General features: G+C 41.5%; 2 protein-coding genes across 2 annotated transcripts in view; one reads left to right on the forward strand and one right to left on the reverse strand.

The window, feature by feature from the left end:
* Positions 1 to 811: 811 nt before the first annotated feature.
* The window catches only part of LOC134798353 (guanine nucleotide exchange factor subunit Rich), a 59,160-nt gene continuing 36,265 nt past the window's right edge, over positions 812 to 23,706 (forward strand). The window contains exons 1-16 of the mRNA XM_063770763.1: positions 812 to 1,127; positions 1,252 to 1,359; positions 1,477 to 1,626; positions 2,162 to 2,345; positions 3,618 to 3,751; positions 5,667 to 5,758; positions 8,222 to 8,338; positions 9,228 to 9,384; positions 9,945 to 10,058; positions 11,075 to 11,244; positions 15,122 to 15,209; positions 15,514 to 15,682; positions 16,711 to 16,811; positions 17,818 to 17,908; positions 18,255 to 18,391; positions 20,368 to 20,439. Coding sequence (XP_063626833.1) covers positions 990 to 1,127; positions 1,252 to 1,359; positions 1,477 to 1,626; positions 2,162 to 2,345; positions 3,618 to 3,751; positions 5,667 to 5,758; positions 8,222 to 8,338; positions 9,228 to 9,384; positions 9,945 to 10,058; positions 11,075 to 11,244; positions 15,122 to 15,209; positions 15,514 to 15,682; positions 16,711 to 16,811; positions 17,818 to 17,908; positions 18,255 to 18,391; positions 20,368 to 20,439 — 2,022 coding nt within the window. The 5' untranslated portion in view covers positions 812 to 989. The remainder of the gene's footprint in view (positions 1,128 to 1,251; positions 1,360 to 1,476; positions 1,627 to 2,161; positions 2,346 to 3,617; positions 3,752 to 5,666; positions 5,759 to 8,221; positions 8,339 to 9,227; positions 9,385 to 9,944; positions 10,059 to 11,074; positions 11,245 to 15,121; positions 15,210 to 15,513; positions 15,683 to 16,710; positions 16,812 to 17,817; positions 17,909 to 18,254; positions 18,392 to 20,367; positions 20,440 to 23,706) is intronic.
* On the reverse strand, positions 22,165 to 23,669 carry LOC134798349 (cuticle protein 7-like). The gene is made up of 3 exons (XM_063770759.1): positions 23,476 to 23,669; positions 22,943 to 23,032; positions 22,165 to 22,869 (listed from the first exon to the last, which is right to left on the reverse strand). The coding sequence occupies exons 1-3, from the start codon at positions 23,491 to 23,493 to the stop codon at positions 22,351 to 22,353; spliced, it is 627 nt and encodes a 208-aa protein (XP_063626829.1). The 5' UTR covers positions 23,494 to 23,669; the 3' UTR covers positions 22,165 to 22,350.

Raw genomic sequence — 23,706 nt, forward strand, 5'->3', positions numbered from 1 at the left:
GAGCTACTTTCAAACTTCCTCTTATATACTCATTCTTAATACGATCCTTTCTCGTCACTCCACACATCCATCTCAGCATTCTCATTTCCGCTGCGTGCACTCTTCTTTCATCCGCTACTTTCGACGCCCAGCATTCTGATCCATACATTACAACAGGTCTCACGATCGTTCTGTATATTTTCCCCTTAAGTTTAAGGAGCATTCGTGGATCGCAAGTTGTTCCAGAGACCTGTCGCCATTTCATCCATCCCACATTTATTCTATTTTTCACGTCTCGGTCGATGTTTCCGTCACTTTGGATCAATGACCCAAGGTACCGGAAGTCAGAGCAGACTGGTAGGGATACACCATCTAAGGCAATATGGGAAAAACTGGATAGACCACCGAAATCGCAGAACATGTGCTCCGTTTTAAATATTAGTAAAAATTTTATTCTTTGAAATACCGGCAATAAATGAAACCGGTTAATGATCGGTTCTTTATTGGTGATATAAGATTTAAATTTATTTCTTCGAGATAATCGGTAAATGATCGGTAAATAAAAAACGCCTTCGTTGTGTAAAATGTTGCCATTTATATACATTTTAATCTGTGATTTTGAAAGTGTAATTTATGTTCTTATATTATACTATGAAATTCAGTTTTGTTCACTTTATCATAATATTTACCTATTTCTATAAGTTTTGTAATTTTGTAGTAACAAGTATGATGTTCTTTGCACTAATTCGAGTTATTGTTTTACATTGCAATAAATAAATATAATTTGTATCTAGTAACACTGGCACTGGATTGTCACAAAATTGACAAATGAAAATGAGACGTCGAGACGTGTGTTGTGTTGTGTAGTAGAGAAGAGAGTATTTACTTGCTAAATTATGCGTTAACTCTCGTTTCATGTAACATGCTTTATAAATTATAGCAAGCTAAACGGCTGTTGCCTACCGGAATCAATATTCAATTGTTAGTGCATCAAATGTTGATTCTGCACAATGTACTTTCCAATAGGATGGCCCAAAGTTCTGAAAAATCCCACAGCAGATCATCAAATCATTCAGATTGTTTCAAACAGAGATAAAATATTGTTCGCTTCGCTTAGCGAGGACTGTTTAATGGTATGGTTTTGTAAGGTAAGTCGAAATTCTGATGTTGTTTGGTGGATTAGTTAAAATGCAGGACAGAACAGTCCTTTTTGTAACAAATAAATGAGTACAATATTGACTAAAATTACATTTTTATCTTCTTATGTTCCAGCCAAGTGTACCTATTGTGCATCACAAGCGTAGCACTGAATCCTTGCAGCGCCTTGGGGTTAATGTCGGAGTGGAATGGAAGCCAGACTCTTCAATGATATGCATTTCGGTAATAAATCTATATTATCTGTCTATAATATAATATATAATTTCTAACGAACTAAAAACAGAACTTAGATAGTTTTAAGAATATAATTGTGATTATTTCCCATATTTTTTATTGCAGACATCAGAAGGGCATTTGATTCTATATAATGTAGAAGTAGTGAGTGACCAGACTGCATACCAGCAGTATGACCCTCCCACTGCTAGCCTGCGGAGAGACTCAGCCGAATTGTTTGTGAAAGAAGTCATACCTTCTCTGAAGATAACATTGGTTTGTTATTTTTTTTGTTTTATTATTCCTTTGCAAAGGCCTTAAATGCTATTCTACAGTTATCTAAATCCCCAAATCCTACCTCTAGTATTAATGGGAACAGAGTTGCATTTGTTTTATTTTGTGAAACATAGTGCCAGTACTCGAGTTGTGGAAACCTGCCCATACTTACTACAAAATAACAGTGTTTCCTACAAACTGTCATTAAACTAATAAACTGTAAACTGGGCATCTATTCCTCCTAAAATAATTTTGGTATAAAGATGAAGTTCAATATTATCCACATGTATGCCAATTAAAAATATACATTGGGTGCTGTGTGTTCTATCATCTTTGCATATTCATTGTCTGGTAATGAATGGCCTCTTTATTTAATTCTTGAAGCCTTTTAACCTTTTGAATGCCGCGCATATTGTGCGCGCCGCGACTTTGTGAACCTTGCTGGAATGCACGAAGATTGATATTGGGCTGTAGCCGCGCGCGTCAGTTGACGTCTTTGGCGGTCAAAAGTTTAAAATATTCTTTTTGATTTCAGTTTAAAGAAGTGCTAGTATGGGACGGTCAGATCACTCGTATGTGCTGTATATCGGGCACAGAAATCTTGGTGTGCACGACTAGAGCACACCTGCTCCGGTACCGCTGGGACGGCTCACAGAATCGAGACTACTGCCTCGACCTTGGAAGGATACCCTTCTCTATCAACCAGCAAGTCTCCAAAGGTTCTAAACTTTATTCTGTTAAAGCAACACTGCCATACAATGTCTAGAGGACCGACCAAAAATACCTGAAGCATTACAATGTACATGAAACTATTTTTGGATTTCCAACTTTTTTGTCTATGTAGTGGCTTTTACATGTCTAGAAATGCATATCCTTTTGTCAATATTATGTTATTTTTAAGATGATTCATAGGGCTTCTTCACGTAGCACAGCAGTGATGTTCTGACTACTTACATTGATAAATATTTAAGCACCTTTATACCGCCAATGAGAAATAAGTAGCGAGAAATGTTTATGCATCTCTTATATTCAATACATATCATCCATATATTCGTACTTCGCTCAACTGGCTGCAGAATCTAGTTATTCACTAGTTTATTAACTAGGAAGCGAAAGAGGTACGTCAGGATCGCAGCAAGTGGAAATCCGTGGTCTCTGCCTACCCCTCTAGGAAATAGGCGTGATTATATGTATATATCAGGGATCTTACGGAGCTCCGGTTCCGTTTCCGTTAAGGCGGAACTTCCGTTTGGTATTGGTACACATCCGTTTCTGTTCCGGTTCCGTTATGTTTGAAACGGAAGTTATAACGGATGTCAATGCTTCGCGCGGCGGCGGCGTACATCAAAAACAAACAGGTTCATACCAGTCATTCGTTCATCGCCCCGCTTGCCACGTGCTACGCTAATTTGTCGTTTGTTTGTATACTTTGTTTTATTCGTTTTATTAAAATTAAAATCGTATGTGTTCTGTTGTGTACTGATTACTGACTGTGTGTAGTGTGTGTGGTGAATGTTTGTGTGTAAAAAAAACGCACAATGAAGCCGAAATCAAGTTCGATTTGGAACTATTTTGATGAAGTTAGTGGGGACATGGCTAAGTGTAAACTTTGTCTGAAGGTTTATTCTAGAAAGGGGAAAACGACTACATCGTTAAAAAGTCAGGCTCCGATTCTGGTTCCAGTTCCGTTTTCGGTTCCGTTTCCGGTTCCGTTTTCGGTTCCGTTAAACTAAATTGAAAACATCTGTTTCCGTTTTCGGTTCCGATAAAACCACATCCGTTACATCCCTGGTATATATGTATGTATTAACTATTTAAAGGTTTATATATTTAAAGGTTATATAAGGTATATGCAGTGGTGTAGGTAATACTACTCTACTACATCAGTATTACTGTTAGATCTCATTACGGGGGTGACATCATAACTGCATGACAAAACCCCTTTTAAAAAAAGAAAAAATACATAGATTTAAAAAAAAATCTTGTTTCAGCGGAGCCCATCCTAGAAGACAACACGCACGTAAACGACATAGAGTACTCGCCTCTAGTGTGCGGGTTCGGAATAACCCTTAACGACGGGCGCGCGGCCTACCTCACTGCGCCTAACCTAAAATTTGATCCTAATGTAAGCATGCGAGCAGCTACAGTATGTAAACTCAAACTATAATGGCTGTGGTCATCAAAAACCTTGAATTAGTCATCATCATTACCAGTCTATATAGGGTGACTGCTATAGTTATTAGCCACTATATAGTAATATTAGTAATTGGCCACTCTTTACAATAAGGCTTCAATTGGCTTGTTTCATTCTGATTTGATAAGAGTGGCCAATTACTATGAAGTGGCCAATAACTATAGCAGTCACCCTACTTAAGATACACCCCACTGAACTCCTGGGTAATAGGAATAGTACAACAAACTGCAAAATTGCATGGATATACGAATGAATGCACTCATAGTGGCCATGAATTTTTACAAGAGAGTTTTGAGCTAAATTCCTTAGGGTGGTATTCCACCTATCCAACTTCTTTGTCCAATGAGTATTGCGTCTCACATTTTGCTTAATGAGAGAGTGAGACGCAACGACATTGGACAGGTGAAATACCACCCTTAGCTAACCAAAGTGGAATGGGGACCTCACATAGCACCTATGTATTTCAGTATTAAGTAAAAGTTTTACTCCTCAAATTTAACATGAAATAGTCTTTGAATCCTTCCTCATTTGTTATTTATATTTACAAACATACTTATTTTTGATTTGTTTTTCATAAAATTACATTTTTACTACCTCAGATATTGTTGGATACCGATTTGAGGGTAAGGTTATGTAGGTGTGCTAATTTTCTGTCGTTTGATTTGAACAGAGGAAGTCAAATATATGTATACTATTTTTTGCCTTATTACAATGAAATATGGTGCATAGTAAACATATATGTGACATCAACTGACTCGAACATTTAACTCGCACAAAATGGATCATTTAGTCACTAACGTCAGTCGCAGCATCTTATTATTACCTGACTGCCGAAGGAAGATTAAAATATTCACTAAAAAATGCTCAATATGCTATAGGGTATTTCGCCAGTAACTGGCCACCCTAAACTAAAAATGAATTCTATTCACCTATAAATAGAATTCATTTTAGTATAAGGTTTCAATAACTGGCCAGCCTTCAATAACTAGCCACCTTATACTAAAATGAATTCTGTTTATAGGTAAATAGAATTCATTTTTAGTTTAGGATGGCCAGTTAGGTAGTACTAGGATTACCCTATAACTATATTCGAACTAAATCTTTTTAACTTTTAGTGTTTTACAAGTGATTATGTGCTCAAAATGATTTTATTAGATAAGTAGATGTCGCTATCCAACGCAATTGTAGTTAACAACATTTTATGTGAGTGTAAGTTGAAAGCTATGTGAGATTCAACTTAAAATGTCGCTAAAATATAGTAGAGAGTATTTATGTATTTACAATTATGAATGCGTAGCTCACAGGAATAAAAATCAATCATCATTTGCTTATTACTTTTGAACAATAATCATTGTAATATTTTTATGAAGTGGACCATGGGATGGGCAACTTTGTATGGAGTCTGGACCAATAACCAAGAGAAATGAGAGTTAGGTCATTAAATAGGTATTTTTATGTACTTCATTTCGTTATATGGTCTTGGTCACCAAGCGGAATTCCATTGCAGAACTGAGATATTGGTATTTTAGTCAAAATGTCGTCACCCTTATTACCTAGGCAATAGAGTCCTAGTAAGTAAATAATTGGTGCCGGGTAGATGTTCGCGCACCGCCGGGCGAGCGCGGCGAATGGTTTGCCGCGCTCACCCAGCGATGGACTCTATTGCCTAGGTAATAAGGGCGACGACATTTTGACTAAAATACCAGTATCTCAGTTCTGCAATGGAATTCTGCTTGGTGCCCATAAAACGAAATGAATTAAATAGAAATACCTATCTAATGACCTAATTCTCAACTCAGTTGGAACTATTATAACGGGTTTTTAACCTCATTTGATTATATTTCAGGCGGTCCAGGGCATCTGGGCACCGGCCATAGATGACGCGACGTGCGTGCGCGTCAACCATAAATTTAGACTTATCGCCATTGGTAGAAAGAAGTAAGTACTCTTTTCATTCAAACGATTGAAACTGACCTTTCTTTTGCTTATAGTGCTAGCGGTTGACCAAAATCAGCTGCAGATGGTGTTAGAGGTATGAAAAGCGGCACGATTAATCTTTAGGGCATTTGAATCAATTTGACCCGTAGCATCAAAAAAAAAAACAAACGGAAAGGAGTTATGACGTCATCTTTTTTTTGTATGGAAAAAGAAAAAAAATTGTTCAGAAACCTATCGTGTGTGGTATTAAATGAAAGGGCATTTTGAGCCGGTTCTAAAAACATATCACATTATTATATTTCCGTCACTTGCATTCAATTAAAATAAAAATAATTTTCAAAACATACCAAGTTTGGGCTCCTCCAGATACGAAACCGTTGAATTATGTTTTGTAAAATATACCTCAAGTAATACCCAATATCCTCATATCTAACCCCAAGAAATTAATTTGGAAAATATTTAGTCTTAGTATTTTTTTCAAATTTTTTATTATTATAAATTGTGATCTATCAATCTATCAATGAAACGGCCTCCTAGCCTAGTCGATAGTGACCCTGCCTATATCACACAAATAAATGCCCTTACCAGAGCTTGTATATATGTGTATATGGGCATTTATTTGTGTGATGATGATGAACACACAAATAAATGCCCTTACCAGGATTCGAACCTGGGACCTCCTGCTTCATAGGCAGGGTCACTATCGACTAGGCTAGGAGGCCGTTTCATTGATAAATTGATAGATCACAATTTGTAATAATAATAAAATACTAAGACTAAATATTTTCCAAATTAATTTCTTGGGGTTAGATATGAGGATATTGGGTATTACTTGAGGTATATTTTACAAAACATAATTCAACGGTTTCGTATCTGGAGGAGCCCAAACTTGGTATGTTTTGAAAATTATTTTTATTTTAATTGAATGCAAGTGACGGAAATATAATAATGTGATATATTTTTAGAACCGGCTCAAAATGCCCTTTCATTTAATACCACACACGATAGGTTTCTGGACAATTTTTTTTCTTTTTCCATACAAAAAAAGATGACGTCATAACTCCTTTCCGTTTGTTTTTGTTTTTTGGTGCTACGGGTCAAATTGATTCAAATGGCCTAAAGATTAATCGTGCCGATTTTCATACTTCTAACACCATTTGCAGCTGATTCCCGAATTTCACGGTGTACCGCTATTACTATTATTATATCATTTAAAGTTGAACCACAGAATAAATAATAGTAGGGTAATTCGCCAGTAACTGGCCACTGTTAGTAATTGGCCACCCTAATCTAAAAAAAAATCTATTCACGTATATACAAATGAATTCTATTCACGTATAAACAGAATTCATTTCATTTTAGTATAAGGCGGCTAGTTATTGAAGATTGAAGGCTGGCCAGCTATTGAAACCTTATACTAAAATGAATTCTGTTTATAGGTGAATATAATTCATTTTTGGTGTAGGGTGGCCAATTACTAACAGTGGCCAGTTACTGGCGAATTACCCTACTAGGTACAGAAGGTTCACTCTCTTACAAAACGCGTCTATTACGAGAGATATAAGCGCAAGCAGGCGTCCGTTCCGTAGCGGTGCGCGGCGATTACTGCTGCTAGACACCAAAATTTGTGTGGGCCGCATGTACTTGTAGCGACGCGACGAAATCGCGGAGTGAGCCACACCTGGTTTAACATACATTTTATAGTGTCGGAAAACTCCGTTTTTCAACTTTTTTCCCAGTTCTGTATACATCGACCCACAGACTACACAGACATCGCATTATGTAGTGTTTACGAAGAGCGCGAAATCACCACACATAGGTGCAATTTAATTCAACAATCGCTGAATGCGCAAGCGATGATGAACGCGAGATGTCTAGTATGCTTCATCAGAAGCCCATTGCTCGAACGATATTATATTAGTCTAATACTATAAGTGTGTTGTAATGGCAACCCATTCGATTTGACAGTTCGTGAACTAATAATATTAGCAAACGTCGGACTATAGGGGGCAATTTGAGGGCAAGGTAAGGTTTACAAAAAAATCTTAACTTACGAGTATTATAATGTACCTAGTATTTGTAACATAGTTAATTAAATTAGTTACCCGTTATCATTTATTCATCTTTAATGTGTAAATACTCTATGAAGTGATGACTGATAGCCCACTGAAGTGGCCACTTAGAAAACAAATAAATAGCTGACATGCGCCATTATGACTGTTGTTCATACTTATATTTGGAATTTCACATTATAAATACTAGGTACCAAATACTAAGTACAAATACTCGAAAGTGAATTGATTGATTTGCGAACCTTACCTATGATTCTGACATGCCACGAAAATGCCCGCTGGAGTCCGACGTATGAATATTAGTCTAATATAATATCGTCCAAAAAATGGGCCCCAACACTGCAATAAAGTTTTAATTTTACATTTGTCTAATTTTACGATTGTATTTCAGTTCACAAGTGGATGTGTATACGATCGACGAGGCGACGGGAGGTTTAGAGCTTTCTCACACAATGGTGCTAAGTTCCAAAGATTTTCCCGGTGACCCTGGACCCGTTAAATGTATAAGGTATGACTTTTGTAGTTTTCATCCTTATTACATAACACTAAAGTTCAATTTTAAGTGCTACGGAAACCTATAGTTTTGCTTATGACTAGTGATCGTTATCAACGTGCAGTTTTCGTAGCAAAGGGTATGGTTGGCAGAAAAAACAAATACATTTGAATATTCACTTTTGTTCTTAACTATAAAATGAATACTTATCTTAGGATTACACCTCTAGATATAACTCTTTACGCCGTAAGGTTTTGTACCGTAAAGTTTACGGTACAAAACCTTTTCCACCCTAATATATTTTTAAAACAATGTACGTCAAATGCCATTAAATGTCATTAAAATACAACTATATATGCAATATTTTAGGAACTTAAATTAACCTTCCTGTGACTTCTGTTAACGTAGAAAGGTCATTTTTTAGCTATTTAAAATTGATTTTTTCCAATCGACGTGAACGACTGACAGCCAAATCTGTTGAGCAAATTTAAGTAGTTTATTCAGTATAATTTGGATACGTGATTATAAATATGTATATAAATCTCATAATTTGTGAAATATATAATGTTTAAAATACTTGCGTATTTGTTTTTTTGTCAACCATACTTTGCTACCAATACAGCACGTTGATAACGATCAGTACTTATGACTTATACTGGCACTTGGCAGTCAAGTTTCAATCTACTCCATGTAAGATTAAGGTTGTTTTTACTTTGTAAGGCAATTAGGTTTATAAACGCCCGTTTCATTTAACTTCAGCGTTAGACACCTAAGTGTGATGAAGTTTGATCCTTATTTCAGTAGGTTTAAGGTTGATATGTGTCGTAGGTACAACGAATAGCTGTATATTTACAGTAACTTTGATCCTTACGGTACTATTGTTAAGGTTGATTATTAATTAAAGGTGGACGGCCGACGGTCGAGCAGTAGCTGTCAGTTGGGAGAGGGGCGGAATCTCAGTGTGGAGTACTTTTGGAGCTTTACTCATGTGCTCTTTGGCGTGGGACTACGGCCTCAACCAGGACTTAAGCAAGCACAACCCACTCTGCGTGTCTAGTATGGTAAATATGACTTTATGTCTGTGAAGTAAGGTTCAAAATTGGGTGAAATCTCAGCATGTACATTTGGAGCGTTACTCATGTGCTCTTTGGCGTGGGACTACGGCCTTAACCAGGACTTAAGTAAACACAACCCACTCTGCGTGTCTAGTATGGTAAATATTACTTTATGTCTGTGTAGTAAGGTTTAAAATTGAGTGAAGTCTAAGCATGGAGTACTTTTGGAGCATTACTCGTGTGATCACTCGCGTGGGACTACGGCCACAACTTGAGCAAGCACAACCCACTCGTCGTATCCGGCATGGTAACAAAACATGGTGGCTGTTTAACAAAAGCTTGTAACTTGTAATACAACTGGAAGTCCCTTTCTAACAAACGCTGTCAAAAAGAGACTTCCACTTGTATTACAAGTTACAAGCTTTTGATAAACAGGGCACAGGACTAACACTTATGTCGGCGGAATAACTAGTTATGACTTAGTTACACGTACATATAACCCGTTTGTCGTATCGCGTTTGCCAGATCTGGACGCATCTTTACTTTAACTTTGGTTTATGTTTCAGGAATGGGCCACAGAAGGTTATCAGCTGTGGATGGTGAAAGTTGAAGCCGATTCGAATACGAATCTGATACAGCTGGACTTTATCAAGAGTCCACTCAGTGTTAACCCTTGTATGGTAAGGACAATTTAATTGTACTTAGACTTATCAATCATAAGACTAAATCAATTTTAACTAGCCAGTCGTTAAAGTATTATAAAAACCCGGGCAAGTGCGAGTCGTACTCGCGCACGAATGGTTCCGTACCATAATGCAAAAAAAAAAGAAAAAAATAAAGCAAAAAAAAAACGGTCACCCATCCAAGTACTGACCACTCCCGACGTTGCTTAACTTTGGTCAAAAATCACGTTTGTTGTATGGGAGCCCCATTTAAATCTTTATTTTATTCTGTTTTTAGTATTTGTTGTTATAGCGGCAACAGAAATACATCATCTGTGAAAATTTCAACTGTCTAGCTATCACGGTTCGTGAGATACAGCCTGGTGACAGACAGACGGACGGACGGACGGACGGACGGACTGACGGACGGACGGACGGACGGACAGCGAAGTCTTAGTAATAGGGTCCCGTGTGTATTTAATTAAATGTATTTAATTTCGGAATTTACACATTTTTGCATAAATGAACCGTGAATGGGGTTGGCCGGTCGAAGTATTTAGCAGATGGCGCCATCATAGCTTGCCCTGTCATCCCTACAATTGTGTCAAATTTTTGTTTTTTAATGCCCTGGATGCGAGCCTTTTAAGCCAAATCTCATAGAAAACAGTTGCTAACCCAATTGTAAAAGGATTACAATAAAATGCCTATTGTGCTTTTTACGAGAGGATAGCTCGAGTGACGACCAATGAGCCGGATGAGCGCGTGGAATATGATTTTGGAGGGCTTTATCATTAAATGCCTGTTAATTTAACGGTACAAATAATCGTAATAGACCATCTATTGACATGACATACATATTTCCTAGCAGTGCCGTGAAAATTGTATTCTACATTCATATGGGCAATTAATTTAGCTCGATAACGCCAGTCATTTCTTAGCAAAACAAATAGAAAAAATATTCGTAGAAATTGCAACAATACAAAAAACTTAGCAAAACGAATGTACCTTCTACACTAACATGTTTTAATTTACAGAGCAATCAAAGGCACCTTTACCTGCAAGCGGACGACAAACTCTACGTCAACCTAGAAGACAACCTGACGAAGCGGACCAAGATGTCCATCATAGACTCCTCTGCCGAGACATATCAGGAGACCGGACTCGACCAGCCGAGTAACGAGTATGACTCCAGCGCTAAATACAGGTGAGTCTTACCTTAGAGAGATATTACGTCAACCTAGAAGACAACCTGACGAAGCGGACGAAGATGTCCATCATAGACTCCTCCGCCGAAACCTATCAGGAGACCGGACTCGACCAGCCGAGTAACGAGTATGACTCCAGCGCTAAATACAGGTGAGTCTTACCTTAGAGAGATATTACGTCAACCTAGAAGATAACCTGACGAAGCGGACGAAGATGTCCATCATAGACTCCTCCGCCGAGACATATCAGGAGACTGGACTCGACCAGCCGAGTCCCGAGTATGACACCAGCGCTAAATAAAGGTGAGTCTTACCTTCAAGATGATAGACAAGTCTACATACCTAGAAGACAACCTGACGAAGCGGACGAAGATGTCCATCATAGACTCCTCCGCCGAGACCTATCAGGAGACTGGACTCGACCAGCCGAGTAACGAGTATGACACCAGCGCTAAATACAGGTGAGTCTTACCTTCAAGACGATATACAAGTCTACGTAGAATACAACCTGACGAAGCGGACGAAGATGTCCATCATAGACTCCTCCGCCGAGATCTATCAGGAGACCGAACTCGACCAGCCGAGTAACGAGTATGACACCAGCGTGAAATACAGGTGAGTCTTACCTTCAAGACGGTATACAAGTCTACATAGAAGACAATCTGACGAAGCGGATGGAGATGTCCGTCATATACTCCTCCGCCAAAACCTATCAGGAGACCGGACTCGACCAGCCGAGTAACGAGTATGACACCAGCGCGAAATACAGGTGAGTCTTACCTTCAAGACGGTATACAAGTCTACATAGAAGACAATCTGACGAAGCGGATGGAGATGTCCGTCATAGACTCCTCCGCCGAAACCTATCAGGAGACCGGACTCGACCAGCCGAGTCCCCAATATGACACCAGTGCTAAATACAGGTGAGTCTTACCTTCAAGACGATGTACAAGTCAACCTAGAAGACAACCTGACGAAGCGGACCGAAATCAGAGTTGGGCAAAAATTAACTTGAATAAGAATAAGAATAAAAACAGAAATTTTATTCTTATTCAAATCGATTTGAATTAGAATTATTCTTGCACTAGTTATTTTAGAATAAAATTAAGGTGAATAAATCATGTGACTCTTATTTTAAATGCGGAATAAAAAACAGAATAATTATTCTAGAAGTGGGCCTATTCTAACTAAGGTTTTATTCAATTAAAATGTTATTTAGAATTAAGTTAATTTTTGTAGTACAATCGGTTATAAGACTTATAAGTTGATTTTCACCCTTCTATTTAAAAGTCGGATTGATTTGATATTTGTTACTATAGTTTAGGTATAGTACACATTGAAGAGTTCCGCTATACACTATCTAGTTCTATCATCCGATCAGGGTGCTTAGCCAACATACCAAACGTTGACCCTCCGTAGAGTTGCGCATAGTCTCTCTCTATCACTCTTACATATTAGTGCGATAGAGAGACAGATAGCGTTTCGTTGTCGTAGCGCAAACGTTTGGCATGTTGGCTACGCTCCCAATGTGCCTAGCCAAGATGCCAATTTTTGTTTTTATTTTAATAACCGAATCATTAGGTAAATTTAGCTGTTCTGGGGGCCTAGCCAACATGCCAATCGCTTGCGCTCCAACAACGAAGCGCTTTCTGTCTCTATCACTCTTACATATTAGTGCGATAGAGAGACAAAGATAGCATTTCGTTGTCGTAGCGCAAACGTTTGGCGTGTTGGCTACGCTCCCAATGTGTCTAGCCAAGATGCCAATTTTTGTTTTTATTCTTATAACCAAATCATTAGGTAAATTAAGCTGTTCTGGGGGCCTAGCCAATATGCCAATCGCTTGGGCTCCAACAACGAAGCGCTTTCTTTCTCTATCACTCTTACATATTAGTGCGTTAGAGAGACAAAGATAGCGTTTCGTTGTCGTAGCGCGAACGTTTGGCATGTTGGCTACGCTCCCAATGTGCCTAGCCAAGATGCCAATTTTTGTTTTTAATTTAATAACCAAATCATTAGGACAATTTAGCTGTTTTTAGCGCTTTCTGTCTCTATCACTCTTACATATTAGTGCGATAGAGAGACAGAGATAGCGTTTCGTTGTCGTAGCGCAAACGATTGGCATATTGGCTACGCACCCAAGGTGCCTAGCCTAGATGACAATTTTTGTTTTTAATTTAATAACCAAATCATTGAGTAAATTTAGCTGTTCTGGGGGCCTAGCCAAGATGCCAATCGCTTGTGCTCCGATAACGCAGGACTTTCTGTCTCTATCACTCTTACATATTAGTGCGATAGAGAGACAGAGATACCGTTTCGTTCTCGTAGCGCAAACGATTGGCATATTGGCTACGCACCCAAGGTGCCTAGCCAAGATGTCAATTTTTGTTTTTAATTTGATAACCAAATCTTTGGGTACAATTTAGCTGTTCAGGGGGCCTAGCCAATATGCCAATCGCTTGCGCTTCAACAACGAAGCACTTTCTGTCTCTATCACTCTTACATATAGTGCGATAGAGAGACAAAGATAGCGTTTCGTTGTCGTAGCGCAAACGTTTGGCATGTTGGATATTACGCTCCCAATGTGCCTAGCCAAGATGACAATTTTTGTTTTTAATTTAATAACCAAATCTTTGGTTACAATTTAGCTGTTCTGGGGGCCTAGCCATTATGCCAATCGTTTGCGCTCCGACAACGAAGCGCTCTCTCTGTCTCTCTATCGCACTAATAAATAAGCGCTTTGTTGTTGGAGCGCAAGCGATTGGCATGTTGGCTAGGCCCCCAGAACAGCTTAATTTACCTAATGATTTGGTTATAAAAATAAAAACAAAAATTGGCATCTTGGCTAGGCACATTGGGAGCGTAGCCAACACGCCAAACGTTTGCGCTACGACATCGAAACGCTATCTTTGTCTCTCTATCGCACTAATATGTAAGAGTGATAGAGACAGAAAGCGCTTCGTTGTTGGAGCGCAAGCGATTGGCATGTTGGCTAGGCCTCCAGGACAACTAAATTTACCTAATGATTTGGTTATTAAAATAAAAACAAAAATTGACATCTTGGCTAGGCACCTTGGGTTCGTAGCCAATATGCCAATCGTTTGCGCTACGTCAACGGAACGCTACCTCCGTCTCTCTATCGCACTAATATGTAAGAGTGATAGAGACAAAGCGCTTAGACCAGCTAAATTTAACCTAATGATTTGGTTAGTAAATTAAAAATAATACGGTTACTGAAACTATGCGTTATGCGACAGTCAATTTGTAAGATTTTATTCCATAAAATAGGTATAAATTAGACAAGAGACTAACTACTATTACATCTACCTAACTATACGTAATTAGTATCTATACGGTACCCGGACTACATTTTTATTCGTGGAATATTATTTCGATTAAAAATCATGATTATATTTATTTGATTAAGAATAAGTTATTCTCATTCAATTTTTTCTCATACGAATTATTCCCGACCAAAATTATTTGAATATTTTTGACGGGAATAAAATCGAGATGATTTTATTCCTACGAATTCTTATTCAAATAATGATTTTATTCTTGAATGCCCAACACTGACCGAAATGTCCATCATAGACTTCTCCGCCGAGACCTATCAGGAGACCGGACTTGACCAGCCGAGCCCTGAGTACAATACTAGTGCCAAATACAGGTGAGCCTTACTATAGAGAGTGGACAACGTCTTCGGCAACTTTAGATGACAAGTTGACGAGGTCCATCATACCTTAAAAAAAGACGTTGAAGTTTAAATTTAGAATTTAATATTGACTTTTCTGAATCGATGTCGATGATAATCCCGGGTGGGAAGCGAGGGGTTAATGTCTAAAAAGTCTTATCTTAATTTTTTCATTTGTACAGAGAATATGTTGATGACAACGAGTGCCGGAAGCAGTGGATTGTGCTGCCGCTGCCGGCTACGTATATTGCCACGAACTGGCCACTAAGGGTAAGTTTTGAAATAGATCTTATGATATTTTTCACAGTTTCAAACTTATTTCACACAAAATAACTCTACCAAACGCTAACGTTACTGACATTATATATAGGTGATAACAAAATACTTACTAATTAGGCACTACTGCAATTTCAGAAATCAGAACCTTAGTTAACGTCGACCAATTATCAGTTAAGAGTGTTCCTACTCCGGTGTCAAGACTTGATTGTGTACATATTTTTTTAAATCTCTTACTACTTTGATCTTAATCAACTAATCAAGATCAAATCTTATAATACTGTGCCTGTCTATTCAGTACAGCGCGATAGACGAGACCGGAGTGAACGTGTGCGTGGCAGGTCGAGCCGGCCTCGCGCACTACAGCTGCGCCGCGCGCCGCTGGAAGCTGTTCGGCAACGAGTCGCAGGAGAAGGAGTTCACCGTCACCGGCGGCATGCTGTGGTGGCGCGACTACATCGTCATAGGTGAAACACCCCCACCATGTATATAGATACTGTTACATAGACCGGAGTGAACGTGTGCGTGGCAGGTCGAGCCGGCCTCGCGCACTACAGCTGCGCCGCGCGCCGCTGGAAGCTGTTCGGCAACGAGTCGCAGGAGAAGGAGTTCACGGTCACCGGCGGCATGCTGTGGTGGCGCTACTACATCGTCATAGGTGACACACCCCCACCATGTATATAGATACTGTTACATAGGCCGGAGTGAACGTGTGCGTGGCAGGTCGAGCCGGCCTCGCGCACTACAGCTGCGCCGCGCGCCTGCTGTGATGGCGCGAGTACATCGTCATAGACGCGTGACGTCATCTTCTTTCATCCTGTTACCCACTGCTGGGGTGTAGGGCTCAAGAGCTATCATGGCGCAGTTTGTAAACATTCGCTTTGAAGTACGGAGGTCCCTGGTTCGATCCCCAGTAATTGTATGCTGGGACATAACATAACTTTTCGGGTGAAGGGCTCGAATCATATTCTCCTATTGACTTTGGTCCTGGGCAGTTTCGGTAACCTTCTCCTCCCCATCCCCAAAATACACCCAGCTCTTGCTCCACAGAACGGTGCCAAGTAAATTTAGGGCGACCATGTTTCTGTTTTCCGGGCATCTTCCAGCGGGCGCAGCACGGTTCCATTTTTATCGACTATCACTATGCGCGTCCCTTTCGCACTTACATACTTGTTAGAACGTGACAGGCATGGTGACAAGGGATAAAAACGCGACCGTGCTACGCCGCCAGGTCAGGGCCACTTTGGATAGATGCATTTTCGTGTCTGGATCTCCGGGTGCTTGTCCGGTTTCGTGGTTACGGCATGACGTCATACCGGCCACAAGAAAAGCATTGCAACAAAAAACTGTGACAAAACTATTACATTGGGTTTTGTCACAATTACAATTCAAACAGCCGAATAGTCCAGCAATGGTCTATGTGACATGATTATACACACCGTTTGTTTCTTTCTGGTTCATTTAACATCCGATATAAAACGAGCTTCTGTTCCAGGCTGCTACAGTATCGTGGACGGCCACGACGAGATCCGCTTCTACCCGCGCGACTCCAAGTTGGACAACCGGTTCGCGAAGATCGTCCGAGTGCATTCTCAGGTGTGGTTGCATTTGTTTTCATTTAGTTGTGTCCCGAATATTGGGCTCTCTTCTCATTAATGCCAGTCGTCCCAATTATTACTTGTGTTGGGCTTACTCACAATTCTGTAACCTAAAATTGATGTGGTCTCACTCTCAATGAATATATTCCAAGACAAGTACAAATGTTGTTTCATTAATCTAGGTGCTTCAGGTAATTCAGCTCGGTTGACGTATATATATGTATAATACGCTATGATTGCATAGTCAGCATCAACAAGTTAATGATGGGCAAAGTGGCCGAATATATCGGGACACATGCTTTTTTCCATGGTAACAAAAGAGTTACGATATATTTGGCCACTTTAGCCGCCACTACCTATCTATTGCGTACCATCGCCCACACTGTTAACTGTCCATCGGTAAACCCGATTACAAAAGGCATGGTCCACCGATGGACAGTTAAGCGTGTTGATGTTGGTACGACGCTAGATAAAGTAGATACTCGGAAGTCGAAGCAAGGTTTGCGTGAGGTATGTGTGACATAGTTTATGGTCCGCTAACAATAGGGCGTATTACTGCAATGTTCTGCCGCCAGAGTGCAGCACTAATTTGTTTAGTAAACCATAGAGTAACTTATACATACGAGGCCTTAAACAATTTTTTGATAAGTTTTCACTATGACATTGATGCACCAAGGCGGTTTGTTTACAGGTGGCCTACCGCGAAATGCGAAAATCGAAATTTCTTTATCTGCCTCTATATCGATTGAATAAGCAAGAGTGATAGAGAGGCAGAAACCGAACATTCGATTGTCGTGTTTCACGGTAGGCCACATGTGATTGACCTAATGACGCATGATGTGTCATTGATAATACAATGAGGTTTGTTTACTTTATGTGCTAGTGGTGTCACCTACGCAGAGCTTTGCCTAATGTTCCCTATTTGTTGATTTTTCACAACAAATATAAATAGATGAGTTTTTAAGGTGGTCGAAATAACACAGACTGACATAATTCTTATGCAGGTTTTCGTGTTGGACGCGCTGGATGATCAGCTGGTCGTGTTCGGAGCGGACGCGCTCGTCACCATTTACGAGCTGAGCTGTACTGACAATAGTGAGTTCCAAGAAACTAACATTTACTATTCTATCTATCAATACTTCCTAAATACGATTGAAGAATTTAACTGTAAGCAGCAATTTCGCCAGTGTTTTCATAGGTTTGTAACCCAGTTAAAAGTAGATGAAGTTCAAAATGTAGTGGCAATTCTTCTCTCACTGTCCTTTAAGGAGTTATATTATACTTAGACGTCGTCAGGTATTTTTGACAACTGACGCAGAATCGAACGCATTTATATCGGCGAACCGGCCTAACGGTAACGTAAATGACACAGGCGCAGTTATAGATGTTCAAACAGCTCCAATCACATGCGTATGTCTCTAACAACGTTCTCATTTTTCAGCGGGCAACATTGAGATGCGATGCGTGCAGGCCGTGGACGTGTCCGCTCTGTCGCACCCGGCGTGCGTGGTGTCGGCGTCGCTCTGCCGTCTGCAGGACTGCCAGCGCCAGCCCGCCGTGCAGCAGCCCGACTCGCTGGTAACATTACTGTGTGCTACAGACACAGCGGGCAATATCGAGCGTGCAGGTGGACGTGTCCGCTCTGTCGCACCCGGCGTGCGTGGTGTCGGCGTCGCTCTGCCGTCTGCAGGACTGCCAGCGGCAGCCCGCCGTGCAGCAGCGCGACTAGCTGGTAACATTACTGTGTGCTACAGACACAGCGGGCAATATGGAGCGTGCAGGTGGACGTGTCCGCTCTGTCGCACCCGGCGTGCGTGGTGTCGGCGTCGCTCTGCCGTCTGCAGGACTGCCAGCGCCAGCCCGCCGTGCAGCAGCCCGACTCGCTGGTAACATTACTGTGTGCTACAGACACAGCGGGCAATATCGAGCGTGCAGGTGGACGTGTCCGCTCTGTCGCACCCGGCGTGCGTGGTGTCGGCGTCGCTCTGCCGTCTGCAGGACTGCCAGCGGCAGCCCGCCGTGCAGCAGCCCGACTAGCTGGTAACATTACTGTGTGCTACAGACACAGCGGGCAATATGGAGCGTGCAGGTGGACGTGTCCGCTCTGTCGCACCCGGCGTGCGTGGTGTCGGCGTCGCTCTGCCGTCTGCAGGACTGCCAGCGCCAGCCCGCCGTGCAGCAGCCCGACTCGCTGGTAACATTACTGTGTGCTACAGACACAGCGGGCAATATCGAGCGTGCAGGTGGACGTGTCCGCTCTGTCGCACCCGGCGTGCGTGGTGTCGGCGTCGCTCTGCCGTCTGCAGGACTGCCAGCGGCAGCCCGCCGTGCAGCAGCCCGACTAGCTGGTAACATTACTGTGTGCTACAGATACAGCGGGCAATATCGAGCGTGCAGGTGGACGTGTCCGCTCTGTCGCACCCGGCGTGCGTGGTGTCGGCGTCGCTCTGCCATCTGCAGGACTGCCAGCGCCAGCCCGCCGTGCAGCAGCCCGACTCGCTGGTAACATTACTGTGTGCTACAGACACAGCGGGCAATATCGAGCGTGCAGGTGGACGTGTCCGCTCTGTCGCACCCGGCGTGCGTGGTGTCGGCGTCGCTCTGCCGTCTGCAGGACTGCCAGCGCCAGCCCGCCGTGCAGCAGCCCGACTCGCTGGTAACATTACTGTGTGCTACAAATACGGCGGGCAATATCAAGCGTGCAGGTGGACGTGTCCGCTCTGTCGCACCCCGCGTGCGTGGTGTCGGCGTCGCTCTGCCGTCTGCAGGACTGCCAGCGCCAGCCCGCCGTGCAGCAGCCCGACTCGCTGGTAACATTACTGTGTGCTACAAATACGGCGGGCAATATCAAGCGTGCAGGTGGACGTGTCCGCTCTGTCGCACCCGGCGTGCGTGGTGTCGGCGTCGCTCTGCCGTCTGCAGGACTGCCAGCGCCAGCCCGCCGTGCAGCAGCCCGACTCGCTGGTAACATTACTGTGTGCTACAAACACGGCGGGCAATATCAAGCGTGCAGGTGGACGTGTCCGCTCTGTCGCACCCGGCGTGCGTGGTGTCGGCGTCGCTCTGCCGTCTGCAGGATTGCCAGCGCCAGCCCGCCGTGCAGCAACCCGACTCGCTGGTAACATTACTGTTACAGAGATACCACAGTCGGAAATATCTATTTAGCTTGTAACATTACTCCACATGCTGGTAACATTAACTAGCAAATTACACTAACTAAATTCAGAAACAGGATCTTTTGGCCCAATGAGAAAACTCTTACGTCGTACTCTAAGTATGGAACCTGAGGGTACAAATAACCGGCTTAAGCGGGGTTAAGTGGTTATACCGTTAACCCAGTGTCAAATTGTACTGGTAACCATGGTAACTCCAGGTTTAACCGGTTAACCCGGGTTAGTGGAATGGTGCAAGTGGGCCTAACAAGCGATCATATACTACAGGACGCTGCGTAGAAAAGCTCCCAACAAGGTGGACAGACGATGTCAAAATCTTAAGTTCTGCTATATAATAGTAAAAACGATGTTTAGGCACTACAATAAAAGGTTTTTTTCTAGGTACTGAACGCAAGCGGTCGCCTCATGATGGTCCAGAGGGAAGAATACGACGTGGATGAAGGCAACAACCCGGTAAGTGATTTTACTTTTGTTGCTTATGTAGTTATATGTTCCTAGTTGCCGGACAGATTCTTATATTCGTCGTTTAAAAACTGTACAGGTACAAAAATGCATTTAATAATGTACAGATGTAGTGCATAATTATTTTACATCGTATTTTCACGGAAACGTACGAACGTGTCTTGATATTTCAGTCAGTCTTGGTACAAAAAGTACTCAGGTTGACTGAAGTAGCATGACAAATACGAACGTTTCCGAGAAAATTCGACGGAAAACAATTATGCAGTATCTGTAATTCGATATCATTGTAGCTGACTGCATTTAGTCTGCAAATATTATAGAAATAATGCAAATGTATTCCATCTCTGAAAAATCTGTTATTAAGAACTCTGTGTTTTTATCGGAACCACGAGTGCGTTTTTACGAGTCAGCGTTTTCTAGCGCTTTGGGATTTCCCAAGCGGATTTCCGCTTGTTATTCATAAACATCCTAATAAACTCTGCTAGCATTTCTTGCTTGATCTCACTACATAATTTAAGTGTTTATTCAGCTTTTTACAGCGGTTCTTACATTATACTCAACAGCAATGTTTAAGATTTAATCTCTAGAGTTAACTTATTTGGTAAACGAAATACCAACAATGCCGGGTCTAATACAAATCAGATTTAAAAAAAAAAAAAAAAAAAAAAACATTTTTGATACAAGCTTTTATCGCTGATTATACTTTTCTTAAAACAGGCAACATTATGTTGCGTTGTTTTATGACAGAGTTCCTATGGCTACCTCCAGTGCCCTAATCAGCTCTATGGTACCATAATATTATATTGCCACCCACCAAGTTTCAGCTCAATCGAATAATGAGAATTAAAAAAAAGGTTAAGAATTAAAAAAAAAACAATTATTGTTTATGGAATCCAATTCGACGGCCATAAAAATCTCTCAAAATTTGCTTGTTTAAATCTAACAATAATGGTACAAAAGCGAGCGGACTATAAACTACAGACATTTGTTGGGTTCCAATACAAAAGACATTTACAACCAATTAAATCGGTGGGTGGATCTTATTAAGAATAATGATTAATCATGGTTGAAACACTCGAATTTTCATTCGCCTAATGAACAGTCAACGCCTATTTTAAACAAATTCAGTACCGCGTCGCGCATCGCCGGCAAAGAGGACGCTCGCATTGGCAAGAGCACAATTAACACAATTGGTTTCCATTTGAATTTGAAATGAGACGTTTATCATACTGATCTAGATTATCGGAAATTATCGGCTACTACGTAATATTGGTAATAAAGAAAGTAGTACAATCATTGGGTGCAAACAAGTGCAGTTAATTATGAGCAAAAATGTTCCAAAATGACTTTATCATACAATTTCTACAGCTGTCAGACCGATAATATTTGTTTGTATGCGTATGTGTAGGCATAATGTTTATTGTAGTGTGCGTGACCGCTAAAGACGCCCGGGCGCGCCCCCGCAGCCTGACTACGGGGATGTAGGATCCTACATCCGATATCGGATCGGACAATGTGAAAACGCTCTTATTGAAACATAAAGAAAACGAAACCTATAAAGCCTTTTTGTTTTAGCTTTGCCCATTTGTGTATTGATAAATAAAATTTTGTTTATTTAATCAATGGAGCATTAAATTCTATGTAACTTTGTGATAGTACCTAGTTTTTCGGGTTTATTTTGAGTCCGACGTCAGAAAAGGAAAGGCCGCAAATATATTTTTACATTTATTCTTAAATACATATTCGCTCAGGTACACTTCGTTGCTTTGGAATTTAACCGTAACTTAACTTCTATCAAGACCTATGTGTATTTTAACATATATCTGTATGCCAAAACACACAAGCGCCGTGAGTAACTATGGTTACCTATACACGTAGAAGCTTATAATTATTAGCACTAGATCAGTGCTTGGTTCGAATGGTCAGCTTTTGGCCGGCGAGAGATATGGGCCCGGCGGTCCATCGGCGGACTATGTTGCCTTTGTGGCCGTAGGTGGAGCCCGAGAGGTGCACCCAGGGCTCTAGTGAGGGGTAGATCGGGTATACGTCGTAAGGGGCGATGATAGGCGCGGTGTCGATTACCGGGGTGATGATCGGGCTGTGGACGATAGGTTCGGGGTCGATGGCTGCGATGGGAGCGTGCGCTATCGGGATCGGGGCGGCAGCGATGGGAGCAACCGGTGCAATAACCGGCGCGGCCGCCAACCCTACAGAGTGCACATTAGGGCCGGTCCTCTTTACAACGGCGTTGAAGCCACGCAGCGAATCGGCAGTGTACTCGACGACTCGGACGTTCCCGTCGGGCTCCACGAGCGAGTAGGCGCCCTGGACGACGTCGCCGTTGCGCGTCTCCCACTGCGCCTTGTTGTCGCCCGTGGCCGGGTCGTTCACGGCGTAGTTGAACCCGTAGCTTGGGTTCGGCTGGAGGATTAAACAGCAGGGTAAACAAATTGTGGCGTCGAGGCTTTTCGCGCATTCGGAACGTTCTACTTACGATATTCTCGATGGTCGCTACGGGGAGGTATGAGAGCGTCGCCGGGGGGTTTGCTGAGACGATGGCAGCGAATGCCAAAAGGCAGGATACCTGTAAATAATTATTCAATCGTTGTTATCCTGAATTCATTATGTTATGGGCTCACTATTATAACCATTATTATCATAACTCGTGCACTGAGAAGAGACTTCTGTCAGAAGTGTATTTTCACTAGACAACAGTAATAAGTAAGTAGATGTTGAATTATATTAACACTGTTAAGTTCGTCTACTTACAGAATGTACGACAAATGATTAGGTACTCTATTTGATGGTCTGGAGTGAGGTGAAATGGAGAAAACTTAACCCTCAATTTCGGCGGCCGCACTAAAGCGTTAGGTTCTATGAACTATAAAGCTTTAAAGCTTTTTTCGGAGACAAAATGCCTACATTCTTAATCAAGAACATCCACTTCCATTAAGTTAATCCAATCAGCAGGATTCACGAGACGCAAATGCTTCTAACACTTTGACCAAATTGTATAATGATAATTACCACAATATATGAGTTCATGTTGTTGACAAGGTTCTCCAGTGAGCAAGCGAAGTGCACTGTACCTCTGTCGTTTTCCGGCAGCGTTATATACTACATACCACACTAATTATTCAATTCAGCGCTCCAGTTTGTCAAACATACACGGATCAGTACACTCTTTACTTGCAAATTTACCTTGCACACGTAACCTCACGAATTATACAAATGAATTACGTTAAGTCCTAATTAATT

The sequence above is a fragment of the Cydia splendana genome, chromosome 16 (assembly GCF_910591565.1).
Source record: "Cydia splendana chromosome 16, ilCydSple1.2, whole genome shotgun sequence".
NCBI lineage: Eukaryota > Metazoa > Arthropoda > Insecta > Lepidoptera > Tortricidae > Cydia > Cydia splendana.

Coding starts and splice junctions, on each gene's coding strand:
- LOC134798349 (XM_063770759.1), bottom strand. Junction 22,870..22,942: donor TAGCGACCATCGAGAATATC/GTAAGTAGAACG, acceptor TTAATCCTCCAG/CCGAACCCAAGCTACGGGTT.